Below are 12,716 nucleotides of genomic sequence, written 5' to 3' on the forward strand. Positions count from 1 at the left end.
TGTGGTTAAGCCCAATTGTGGAATTACCATATGGGTTAACCCATTTGGGGGCCTATTAAAGGTTTTCTGTGCCCTTTTTTGTCACTTGGATGCTTTAGAAAGTAGGGTCCCACTTTTGGATCCATTTCTGTGAAATGGGGGAAAAGCTACGTGTGAGCCCGACACCTTGGAGCCCACACCTGTAGTACCTCCTGGGCCCCATTCTTAGTCTGGGGAACCAACACTCAGCCCACCAACATGTGATGATGCCGGCTCCACATCAGATCTGTCAACTCTCCCATTTTCCCTGGGAAATTCTGTTATTTTAATCATCTGTCCCGCCGTCTTCCCGTTTACACTTTTCCCCGTTAATCTCCCGTATACCCTCTCCGGCCCAGCAGGTGGCAGTACATCAGTTGTAGCACCCCAAGTATGCATGAAGATTTGCGAGATTCAAAAATCACAAGTGTGAGCACAAACCCCCGACCCCACCATGGGCAGCCCCACCCCCCATGACCCCTTACATTTTTAGAAAAGTGTACAAGACACTTAAAATTACCCCTAGTCAACCACTTACAAACTACAAGATGGTTTTCACATGCAGCATCTTTATTTCACCATGTCCACCACAGGTGTGCCTGACTTAAGTACAATGATCAGGTAGGCTACACCTGATTAATCACTTCACCCAATAGTAAAGGACAGGACAATTGCCACTTTAGACTGCCAGGAGGGCGCTGCTGCTGCTGTTGTCGTTGTTGTTGTATCTTTTATTTATTGTATGTTTTTACTGTATGTTTTTAAATGACATTACTATAGTTTTTAACTACAGTTTTTATTTATTGTACTTCTATTTATTTTTATTTATCTTAGTGGGCTGGCACGGGACCAGGGCATCGCAATTTCGTTCATCCCATGTTTTTAACATGTGTTGCATGACAATAAAGAGACCTTTGACCTTTTTGACCTTGAGGAAATAAATATGCCCACCTAATTTCAGGAAGTAGGAGCTGTGAAAACCACATGGACCTCAAATGGGCATGTTTGCTGGACATCCCTGTCACATCAGTTATCATGTGTTAGCTGAATGCCAACCATGTCACAGAAGTCAATGAGTTAAACTTAGTGCTACAAGGAGCAGGACAGTAATACAAAATACCACAAGTGAAAATTATTTGATTCATACCTCCAAAAAAATGCAGAGTTTGGATGTAAGATGTAGATGGAACTGAGCATGCATGATTGGAGGTCTGAGACTTGTTGCAACAGCCTCACCTTTGTGTCTTTTCAGGTGAATCCACCTGTGGAACTAGATTTTTTTTTTTTTTTTTAAGAAAGAAAGAAAAAACGCCTTATTTTATAATGAATCGATATAATCATAACATAACATGGAAATGAAAACACTTCTTATTCCTGTGCAGTTTGAAACATCGTGTCAGCCTGTGATGTTTGTGTCATGCACCTGCTTCCTCTGCGCCCCTCCTCCCTCCCTCCCTCTCTCTCTGCATGAGCGGTAAACAAATAGGTCGCAGTCAATGGCGGCAGCGGCTGAATAAATAATAATAAGGAAGTCTGAATAAATAATTTAAGCCGCTGCCTGTTGTTCGCGAAAGTGTGTCGTCATCAAGAAGACGGTAGTTGCGGAAGTTGCGACAGCGCAGGAAAGAGGAGGTGTGAGCCCTGCATCTGTTACACACACACACAAACACACACACACACACGCTCAGGTGGAGATGCATGATTGTGAAACATGATCCACTGAGATCCCGTTTCAGCTCCAACAGCTTCGGTTCGTTTCTGTCTCGCGGGTCCCGTTAACACCGGACCGGTGGTCGGGAGCTTCTGTTTATTCTTGGAGGAATGGGTGCACTACAGTCAGTACCAGGTCAGCCAGAGTACATTGATCTGGCTGAAAAGACGGGCTGTGAGTATTAATATTGTTTATATTGGCTACTTGAATGACTGTCAGATACGTAGGATGTGTGATGGAGGTATAAATGTGGGTCAGTCTAAGTCTTAAAGGGGAAATCCGACGTTATAATCTTATGGGTTCACCACTGCAGTGATCAATATTTAGCAATAGGCTTCAGTCTAATTAGATATGTCTCGAGATCTCTGTGGCTTTAAGTTAAACCAGCCTGTGTGGTGCACTAGCAATGAATAATTGAAGTTAATAGGAGTGTGAGTTTCACTGAGTGTGATAGTTGCATAGGAACAGACAACAGAAAACCTGCTGCAATGTGTTTTGCATTATACAAATCTCACTACCTTGAAAGCTTCCAGGAAACCCTCTAAAGAGTTGTTGCTGTCAGTTTCTCGACAGTGAAGTGACTTGTCAGAGTGGATAATGTTTAATTGCTGAGAGGAGTTGTTTGCCTGCAATGTCTGTTTTTGTATGAGGAATAACCCTCAGGCGATTGGCCCTAAGGTTGTCTCTCGTTTGTTTTCAGTTTCATTTGAACAAATTGCAGTCCTGCACAAAAGATTCAAACAGTTGAGCCACAATGAGGAAATTCTGCGGTAAGTTGATCTATCAATTAATGAGTCAGTTCTGATCATCATCATACCGGGCGTCTTTAAAATTCCAGTGTAAACTGTATTAAAAAAACATCTCTTGATCAAACATTGTTGTCATAATTTGTAGTATATCAGCTCGGCTTCCTTCCAGCTTTCTTTGCAACTGGGAACCTGACTAACAGGCTTCATATTGGCGTCTAACAAGTGGCAGTAATTGTTACCCTTGTGGCACTCCTTTAAAACGCTTTTCTCCCTCAGGAGAGATCACTTCAATGAAATCCCAGATCTTGCGTGCAACCCAATCCGTGCACAGATCATAGAGGCGTTCTTTGACAGAAGGTCAGTAGTGTCACATCTGAAAGTCACATCGACCTATTTGCTTCTGTTCGTGTCACAGCTTCACACGTTGTTGGGTTAGATTTTGAACCACACTTTGCACCAGTATATTTGAGGGATTTTAAATTTGATCTTCGTGTGCTCCAACAGGAACTATCGTCAGAACGGTGAGGGGACGGTGGAGGAGATCGGCTTTGAGCAGTTCCTGGTGGTCATGTCCCATTTCAGGCCGCCGTCGCTGCACATGACAGACGAGCAGCGCGAGAGCGTGAGGAGGGAGAAGCTGAAATGTGCGTCTTTAAACCCATCACATGATCGCATGCTTGACATTGCGGCCGTTAACTGAGACAAAGCTGTTACTGAACTGACAATTGTGTTTCTCTCTGCAGTTCTATTCAACATGCATGACACAGACAATGACGGGACAATAACCCTGGAGGAGTACAGACATGTAAGCCTCTGCTCACTTCTATGGGCAAAGAAAATCCCACACATGCTTAGTTTTAAATCTTTTTAATCTGCATGTAACTAGTAATCATAACAACACTGTCTACTCAGAGTTTGGTGAAATCATCTTGGGTCACTGTGAGGTCATTATTTACTTCTGCATCAGGGTTTATCATCATCATTTGATCATTTCATTGAAATTTTGAGGATATTTTAAGACACAGATGAGCCATAATAGAACAGAGTCATCTCTGTTTTACAGTATGTGTAACTCCACATCTGGTTATTGAGCATATCTCTTACTCCCACACTTGAGAGTCAACTGCCTTCCTGCAAATCACCTAATTGCCAGCTAATGAGGGAAGGGAGGAGGCATGTCATTACCTCGAGACCCAGGATTTGAGTGCTGTAGTCACTGTAGTAATACTATTATGATTCAGCTGTTGTTCACATCTGTCCAGGTGGTGGAGGAGCTGTTGTCTCGCAGCGGTGCACTGGGGAAGGAAACAGCCAAAAGCATAGCTGATGCAGCCATGTTGGAGGTGGCTAGTATTTCAATGGGACACATGGTACGTTGGCTATAGCATCTTAAAGGTCCCATATTGTGTAAAGTGAGATTTCCCGGTCTTTTGAGATTTGCTAACAATGATATCACAAAAAAAGGTGTCACTGCTCTCAGCCACATGAGACCCATTATCCAACCGTGCAGGATCTGTAAGCCAGTAAATTATGTATCAAAACCTAAAGTCAAACACAGACAAAGGGTAGAACACAGAGCCTTTAGTTTCTGAATCACTGTTTGTCTGGATTGTGTCAATAATCTCACGTTTGTGTCCACAGGAACCTGATGAATTCTACGAGGGAATAACATTTGAACATTTTCTCAAGGTGTGTACAGAAAAAAAAAACACTCTGATATATACTGTATGCTATGCGTTTGCTAAAACTGCTTCCTTAGCCAATAAGAAAACTTTGAAAATGCATAAACACTTTAAAGTAGGATTTAGTTTGGATTATACAGAACTGCATTGGAATGAGTTTCCGTTTTAACTCATGTCAGGCTCTTTTGCAGTTGCTGGACGGCTTTGAAATTGAATCAAGAATGAACATTCGCTTTTTGAATATGGACACGCCAACCCTGTGTAAGTGAAGTTGGTACACTGCACCATTCAGTGACTTTGGGGAGACTGATGGCACATATTACTGTAGTTATAACAGCAACTATTGCTTGTTTCCCACACCAACCTTTACCGCTTGCATTGACTGTATGCCTTACTACTCAATAACTATGCAAATCCAAAGAATATATATATATATATTATATAAATGATGGGTGTTTAGGAGTAGTTTATTTGACTGTAAGCAATAATATTAGATAATCAGTGACAACAATCAGGCTGGTAGTAGTTCGACAGAGCAATAATCAGCATGTCTGGTGTAACAGACAGAATGACTATGCATGCAAATATGGATGCTAGATGAGCCTTAACAAATGTTAATGCCATAAACCAGTAACTCTAAATAATCAGGTATATATCGGTTTGTCCAAGTATCTATATGTGTCAAAATAGTATGACAGCAACTAGAGATGCCTTCACACTGACACTGCAGAATATGTAACATGATGCATGCTCAGTCTGGACACATTTACACAGTAAAAAAGAAACAAGCAGGTGTGACTTCAGTTCACGATGTGCATTTCTGATGAAAAAGGAAATGGGAGTGCTGTCATGCAAGATTAACTGCTTAAAGGCAGAATCTGATTGGCTCTAGCTTCATAAGAAGAGGTGATGGGCTGTAAATTGTAATATAATGTGATTTCTAGTCAATCAAAAGTTATAGAGGTCAGTTTACATGAACCCTGGAAACATAACAACCAGCAGGGTCACACCAGCTTTTCTCAGAAAAGTCAATGTTTCCTAAAGAGAGTGAATGACTTGACAAGTTACTTGTGGTCTCTGTGGTGTGTGATCTCACTGCACCATAGTATTTTTAATCAGCAGACTTCTCTATAACAAGAGAAGAGACGGAGGAGCAGTGTGTTTTGAAGAATGTGGGAACAGATTATTCGGCTCACTCTTTATTATGTTTATGTACAGTTTAGATTGTACCTCGACGCTTTGACGTATGTTGTAACTTAGACATGTGTTTGTTTTATTCCAACATATAATACAAGTGTGAACAAAGTCTTTACAGCTTCATCATATCAGATCTTTCAAGAAATATTATCAGTCCTATTACTTCCACTTTTTGGTCAAAACACTAAGAACAGTAATCTCATGTAAGCCTTTTCAAGAAGGCTCAAAATAAGTAAGATTAACATAAGTGGGTTATAAATGGGCAGTGGGAAGAAGATCTATAATCTTACAAATCTTCTCTACAGCATGAAAAGCTGCAGCTCGTCTCAGATTATCTATACTGACCTGCACTGACCCCACGGCTTCACATAGTTTTTTTTCCCTTTAAGTCCCCAGCTTTTGGTGTTGCTGTACAGTCGGGCACCGATCTCTATTGTATGTTGGATTAAATATATATTTATATTTATGACATATCCTGAGCATGCCAAGTAGCAGCACCTGATGCACTTACACATTCCAGTCAACATCTTCAGTGGCGGGTGTATACTGCCCTCCGCAGGTCATAAACGTATAAAACATGTCAAGTCACAATGAACTTGCACCTGATTCATTACATTTTCTACACAACTACAGATTACATACGATGTATGATACTGTGCTTTTGATGATGCGTTTGGGTCATTTTTATGCAGTTTTTCATCCATTTAAATTATTGCATTTGTCATTCATACAGTTCATGACATTATATCATTAAGGCCTTTACACTGTCCATATTTTTGCAATAAAATATGACATGAGCCTAACTGTGGTTCTGAGTTTTTAATTGTTTGACAGTCACATTGTAAACTCATCAGTTTGTCTATATGGCCTATTTCTAGAGAAATTGTGCCACACGTTGTTTCCTAGTGTAAAGAATCCCTGAAACTATAAGTGTTTAACACTTGGTCAACTACTGGTATTTTCAGTGCTCAATGCAGCTCATATAGTAATGAGTTTCTTCACATTGGAAGGAAAGTGTTACATTTATATTGAGTCTAAATGCTGCAGAAGTTAGTATGTGTGTATAGTAGGTTGCATCAAGCTTTACCAAGCTCATGGTATTTTTACTCTCACATCTAAATAAGGAATAACTTGTCACCCGACAGAAAATTATATAATTGACCTTGGAAACAGTAGTCTGAGAAAAAATGTTGCAGGTTAGCAGAAATCATCACAATCCCATAGTATTTTGCTTTAGATGACAGGCGGGTCAGGAGTTGCAGCAGCTGCAAAAGAGTCTTCAGTCTCCAGCCTCGTTGGGTTTGACACGTTATTCCCTTTGTGGCCATTTAAATTGTGCAGGTTATCTTTTATTACAATTTCAGCCAAAGAAAATGGAAAGCGAGGACTTTATGAGTGACCTATCAGACCCTGTAAAGCATTAAGTGGGTTGTGAAAAAGAATAAATAATGTAGACTGAAGAATTGGTGTTGTCCTGAGGTAGCCTCTGGGTTTGTGCTTTAAATAAAGCCGAGTTATAACGAGGAACTTGATTCATGACCTAGAGTGAATCCCCCATCCACTTCCAGTTTCCTGAAAGCTTGTGATCTGAGGAAAGTTTAGTTAAGCATTACTTCATTTCAACACATATAGTTGGTGTTTGTGGTCTATATACGTTAAGATGACCAATTTGTGCGTAGTTTCGGTTATTCGTCATCAGTTAATAACAATTGGGGTTTTCTGCAGAATGTCATATTCACACCTATCGCCTCCACTGATAGGATGAGATACATGTGGCCACCACATACAGTTATCTGACCAACACCGTCCCACACCCACCCACACCTTGTGACTGACTGGCCAGACGGCCCGCCAGTGTCATGAAATCTTTCCTATCTGATGCAGCCTTGTGTTGAACACATGCGTCACTCAGAGCTGATATCAGCTCAGTCAGCGTCTCAGCAGCTTCCTGATTTTCTTTTTAACTCCTCTTGATCTGTGTAGAAAACAACACATGATGCTTCCAACATGAATTATACTGTTTTGGTCTTTCTTTAAAACGTAATCATCATCATCAACAGAAACTGTTGTGTTGATCCATATACATCTTGTGTACATTATCAATGCAGCCTCCCAAAAAAATTCACAGTTCAAAAATTAGTCCAGCAAGTTATTTTTTTTAATAATTATGAACAGTAAATAAGCAAATAATTTTACATCAGCAAAGTAGAACCTTACATAACGTATTAGATATATTAAATATACATAACTTGCTCAGAGATAAACTTTGCATTCTTCATCTTTTAACAGCATCCCTTCTTCTCAAAAACACAAAAGAAAATAAATAATAAATACCATAAATAGGCTCCATTACTCTGATGTACCAGCCATCTTTAAATTCACTTTACTTTTTAAATCTTTATCAAAAAAATAATAATACTGTCTAAGGTCACCCTGGGGGGGGGGTCATCCCTAGAAGAAGGGTGTGTTTATCTGTATCCTCCTCCTGCAGACTTTGCTCCTTATAGTTCTCAGTTCGACGGAGATGTTTGACAGGAGCTCTTTGTAGGTTTTCAGCACCACACAGCCGTAGACCTTCTGCTGGAACACGTTCTGAGGCGGAGGCAGATCCGTCGCCCCCCCTGCTGGCTGCGGTACTGGCAGGTTTGGGAAGAGGCTCTGATAAAAGTTCTTTATGCGTTCGGCCAGGTACTTGCTGCGAGCGCTGACATGGTCGAGCTTGGTCAGCAGCGGACTGGCGGGCAGCTGCAAGTCTGTCTGCTGCTCGTACACCCGTTTTAAATGCGGGACGAAGGCTTGGACGTGTGTGTAGATGCTCGCTATCCTCTCTGAGGGCTCCAGGCCAGAGATGTTTGGGTCAGGGACATTGTTCACCGACACCTTGCAGAGGAACTCTGGCAATTCTCCTTGAGAGGCTTTCTGCAAAAGCAAAAAGAAAAGGTATTAAAAACCATCAGATTAATCAAATCACACATCTTGTGTGTCTAGTAATGAAAACACAGCATGTAAAACACTGAGAAAGCACATGGGGATTTCACCCAGCAAAATTAGATATAGCTCTTCATGACTGTACTCACATATGTTTTGATTAGGTCGACAGATTCCTTCTGTGCAAGTCTGGTGAGCTTCAGAGTCTGTTGCAGTGAATTCCCACATTGCTGGTTTCTGCTCGCTGCCACAGTTCTTGTTGAATCAACAGCCATTAGCAGCAGGACAGAGAGTAATGCTGAGGAGAAAGGAACTGGTCAGTTATGGTTATCCTACATCACATCAGTGAGGGGAACTGTATTTTAAAGCCACGAGCGGCAAGTAGCAGAGGTAAAAATAGATTGTCCACCTAGCAAACATTCAGCATGTGAAAACAGAACAACCGCAAGTCTGCTGACAGTTCAGACATTTTATACAACAGTTTAATGTAGTTATAATGTGATTCTGTTATATATTATGATATGTCATATCGCTCTCTTAAGATATTGAATAGATTCTCCAAACAGATGAAAAAGCCATTTACTTCACTGATGCAAGCACAAAATCTAATGTGTATGTGTTTTTTAATAAACTGAAGATAAACTGTAACTTAAGTTTGAACATTTGAAACTCATCAGTCAGTCAACAAGCAGCTCTAAAGCAGTGAAAATGATACCAACAGCAGCAACATGCACTGTCAAGAAAAGATGCAATTGTGTTTAATTGTCTCCTTGATGTCTCAATAGAATGAAATTAGAAAACTTACTTGTTGCCAGTTCCATGAACTGTTGAAAATTCATGCTCTTTACATGACCATTCATTCTCCACTCGGTATCGCAGGCAATTTGCGCAGACTTGTCATAATCACACTGCTGTAAAACTTTTTTAAAAGACAGAAACCACACATTTGTCATAGGAGGAAATGACGTGCACTTTGTGAGGCAACCAAATTTCCCAGAATTTCCTCCTTCTTTTCAGATGTGCAGTTTTTTTTTTTCTTCCCTCTGCGCTGGGCAATGTCCCTACATGCCTAAACATATGACAGGGCATGAAGGGACAGTGTCTAATTGTTATATTTATTATATGTGTGAGAAAAAACTACTAACAGCACTTCCTTTTTATGTGTGCATGGAGACATATACACGTATCTGGTATATTTAAAATCACTTGAGGAACATTAACCTGCTGAATTTAGAAAAACTGTGTCAGACGTGCATGAAAATAATTGAAGCGCTGGGGTCAGCCTACCCTTTGACACAGTTCACTGACATGCTTTTTTTTACCGCCCTCTAGAGAGTGCGGGTGAGAAGGTGAGAACCTGGTGGGAGCTAAAAAGTAAAAGTGAGCTCACTTGCAGTGCACCGAGCTGCACAGCGCACCTTCTAAAAGTAGCATCTTCAATTCAGATATAATTCAGGGACTTATATTTCTTTCTTTTTTTGTCACTTGTATTGAATCAGTGACTTATAGTTCAACAACAGCACCACACCCCTGCAGCCGTTGCTGCCTGGATGCTGCAAAATCCGCCCTAATACAGTCAACAAACTCTAAAGCTGACCCTTTAGAAAGTGGAAGTAACGGCATTGAAAAGAAATTTCCACCGCCCTCCTGTCTTATGATAAACAATTCCACTTAATTGTATCATTACAACTGTAACAGCGGCTTCTCAAACCGCTCCTCTTTCTGCCGCAGTGTTTTCATGTGAGCATTTTGCAGGAAGCTGGCAAGGTCACAGGAAATGCATTTCTCAATCAGAAACTTTTACATGTGCGTAAAGAGGGGAGGGTCTGCTAGCTGAAGCAGGCAATACGCCACTGTCATCTCACCACGACTTTAAGCCTCTGTCTGCCTGGGCTCCCTGTTGCAGAGGATGAGTTCATGGTGATAATGTAAGGGGTATTGCATCCATCAGTCCTGTGATGTTTTTGGGTAAAGGAAGGAGGAACTTGAGGAATGTGTAAAAGATCATAATAACACAAAGTGGGGTTTTCATGTGTTGTCTAATCTCATCAACGTCATCACTATCATCACAAACTTCTATGAATGGTGGTCACTTCTGCTTGGAGACACCCGGTGATGTGTTTAGTCAGCCGTCTGCATCACAGGGTTGATGGGAGGTCAGTCAGCCTGCAGGACACAAACACACACACGCTATCTGTAGAAGCCATAGATAAACTTTATACGAGCTCGCCGAGAGCTGACACGATCTCCATGCCTTTTTCTTGTGGTAATCGCGTCTTGGTTTAAAGCATCCCCATCTCGGTGTTGTATTGTAGTGAAACCACTGTCTACTTGAGAAAAGAGAGAGGGGGAACTCGACACACCACAGCCCTGTCAGCACTACTTCAGGTAAAGGCTAACCACGGAGTCTGCTATCCTCGGGGCTTTCCAGTTGCCCCAGGGGATTAAGAGAGGGGTTGTGGTGGAACGGACGACTGCTGCAGATGGCGCCGCAAACGTTGACATTTCAAGGAAACTACGGCTGGATTCCTGCCAGCATATACAGTAAAGACATGCCAAAAAAAGAGAAAACCCGCCAATCAACACCTAAATCAAGCAAGATTACCCATAAGTGTAAGGAGGCTGAGAAGACGCTGGACGCTCTGCAGCTCAACTTCCCTCACACCTCTTGTTCCTATTTCAAAGTTCTGGTTATAACAAGTTATCTTTGACCTGCATGTGTGTGTTTAGATCTACAGTAAATCATATGTGAGAAGAAAAAACAAAAACAACCTCCAATCAACACAATGTAGGTCACAGAGGGCACGCTTGCACCAAGGAAAAGCAAAAGTGACAATACCAACCTAGACCGCATAACAAAGCATTACGTGGAAAGGCAACCACAAACAATAAGAAATGCACTGTCAGAAGATGCAGGATGTTGACTGAGACTCCTTTTTTTTTGTTCAACAGAATCTCTTTTATTTTGCATTAACTGCACAGGAAATGGTGAATAAGGTTGTTTAGGAAAGTCCCCTTTATTCTAACTAAATACATCTTTCTATTAACTTAAAATTCACACAAATTGTAAGGTTCATAACTGTTCTGAAGCCCTCTCAGGCAAAAACCTTACCCAAGCACCCCAGTAGCACTTTTATATGGAACCATTTGTCCACAAGGCTTCAGTTATATGTGACCAGACAAAAGGCCTTACTGCATATGAGAAACGTTTTTCATCAAATTTCAGAAAGTTTGTGAAAATGTAAAAGGCTGAAAAATCTAGAGGAGCCACTCAACTTCAGAACACACTCTGGTCAAACATAACAAATTCAGAATTGAAGTTTCTATGTGTAAAACAAGAGTATTTCAGTTCTATTACCATCACAAATTATACTTGAATGTCATTATTATATATACCTCCATTGAAAATACTTTGTTCATTCAGGGGACATCTTCCACCTTTCAGCCCTGTGAGCAACATGACTGAACATTAATACAAGTCGTGGCTCTGAAATGAAAAGAAAGAAACAGGTCCTGAAATGCCCGTCGAACAACCGACAGGGTTGCATTCAAGACCACCACATTAAACAATGTTTCAAAAACTGACCCGTGATAAAATAGTGTTTATTTTTTCCATACATATACTTCATTTTTAGAGGGTTTTCACTGCATGGGGTACTCTAAATATGTCATGAGTGTCTGAAAAACTTAGTAGTGTTTTGACTCAGAGGGGGTTTCAAAATGCTTCATGTTTACATTTTGTAAAAATCAATCGTCTCTCCAAGACAAAAAACTACAAGGCTAGGGTGGTATTAGAAATTAAGCACCAAACAATTATCTTTCCATTCATTATAAATGGAAACATTGTGCAACCTGTTCAATGACCATAATGAACATGGCAAAAAATATGTAAATCTGATCATTAGACACTAATTACTCAAATGCAATCTGGACCCACGTGTTGTTGTGTTTGTTTTTGTAGAGCCGCTGATCAATAAAAGATCATCGGAATGATATCATAAGAAGTCTGTGGTTCCATTCACCAGCATTTATACAATCTGAGAGTCTAGTGATTTGACTTAGCAATATATTGAGCTATTGTATGACCATATCTCTATATTATAAAACAAAAATGAAGCAAAATCTTTATCGTTAAGCTCTGTTATCAGTAATAGACCAGTGTCTCTGTATGCTCTAGCTATATTCTCATGTACAAATATTCATATCAAAAGTTATACAGCACAATTCTCACCATTTTCCTTTACAAGAACTTTGATAAGTGAACATTAAATGATTCACAAGTTTAGATGAAACCAAAAACAAAATGGTGCCGGCCTCAGTAAATAAAATATAGATATAACAAACACATAACTAAAATCTGCTTCAGGCACAACTTAAATAAAGGCATTTGTGAAATTATCATATCAAATATGGCGCTTATGTCCAGTATCC

At 40.4% G+C, this 12,716-nt stretch overlaps 2 protein-coding genes across 2 annotated transcripts; one reads left to right on the forward strand and one right to left on the reverse strand.

Moving 5' to 3' along the window:
• Positions 1-1,654: 1,654 nt before the first annotated feature.
• tescb (tescalcin b) lies at positions 1,655-6,153 on the forward strand. Its single transcript, XM_085793468.1, has 8 exons — positions 1,655-1,903; positions 2,430-2,499; positions 2,755-2,835; positions 2,983-3,122; positions 3,222-3,283; positions 3,741-3,848; positions 4,120-4,167; positions 4,352-6,153. The coding sequence occupies exons 1-8, from the start codon at positions 1,840-1,842 to the stop codon at positions 4,427-4,429; spliced, it is 651 nt and encodes a 216-aa protein (XP_085649594.1). The 5' UTR covers positions 1,655-1,839; the 3' UTR covers positions 4,430-6,153.
• Positions 6,154-7,505: 1,352 nt separating this feature from the next.
• On the reverse strand, positions 7,506-9,195 carry m17 (IL-6 subfamily cytokine M17). The gene is made up of 3 exons (XM_085792415.1): positions 9,091-9,195; positions 8,435-8,583; positions 7,506-8,276 (listed from the first exon to the last, which is right to left on the reverse strand). The coding sequence occupies exons 1-3, from the start codon at positions 9,143-9,145 to the stop codon at positions 7,809-7,811; spliced, it is 672 nt and encodes a 223-aa protein (XP_085648541.1). The 5' UTR covers positions 9,146-9,195; the 3' UTR covers positions 7,506-7,808.
• Between the last annotated feature and the right edge of the window lie 3,521 nt (positions 9,196-12,716).

Source organism: Trachurus japonicus, chromosome 12 (genome assembly GCF_045865225.1).
Source record: "Trachurus japonicus isolate A0001 chromosome 12, Traja_1.0".
In the NCBI taxonomy this organism is placed as follows: domain Eukaryota; kingdom Metazoa; phylum Chordata; class Actinopteri; order Carangiformes; family Carangidae; genus Trachurus; species Trachurus japonicus.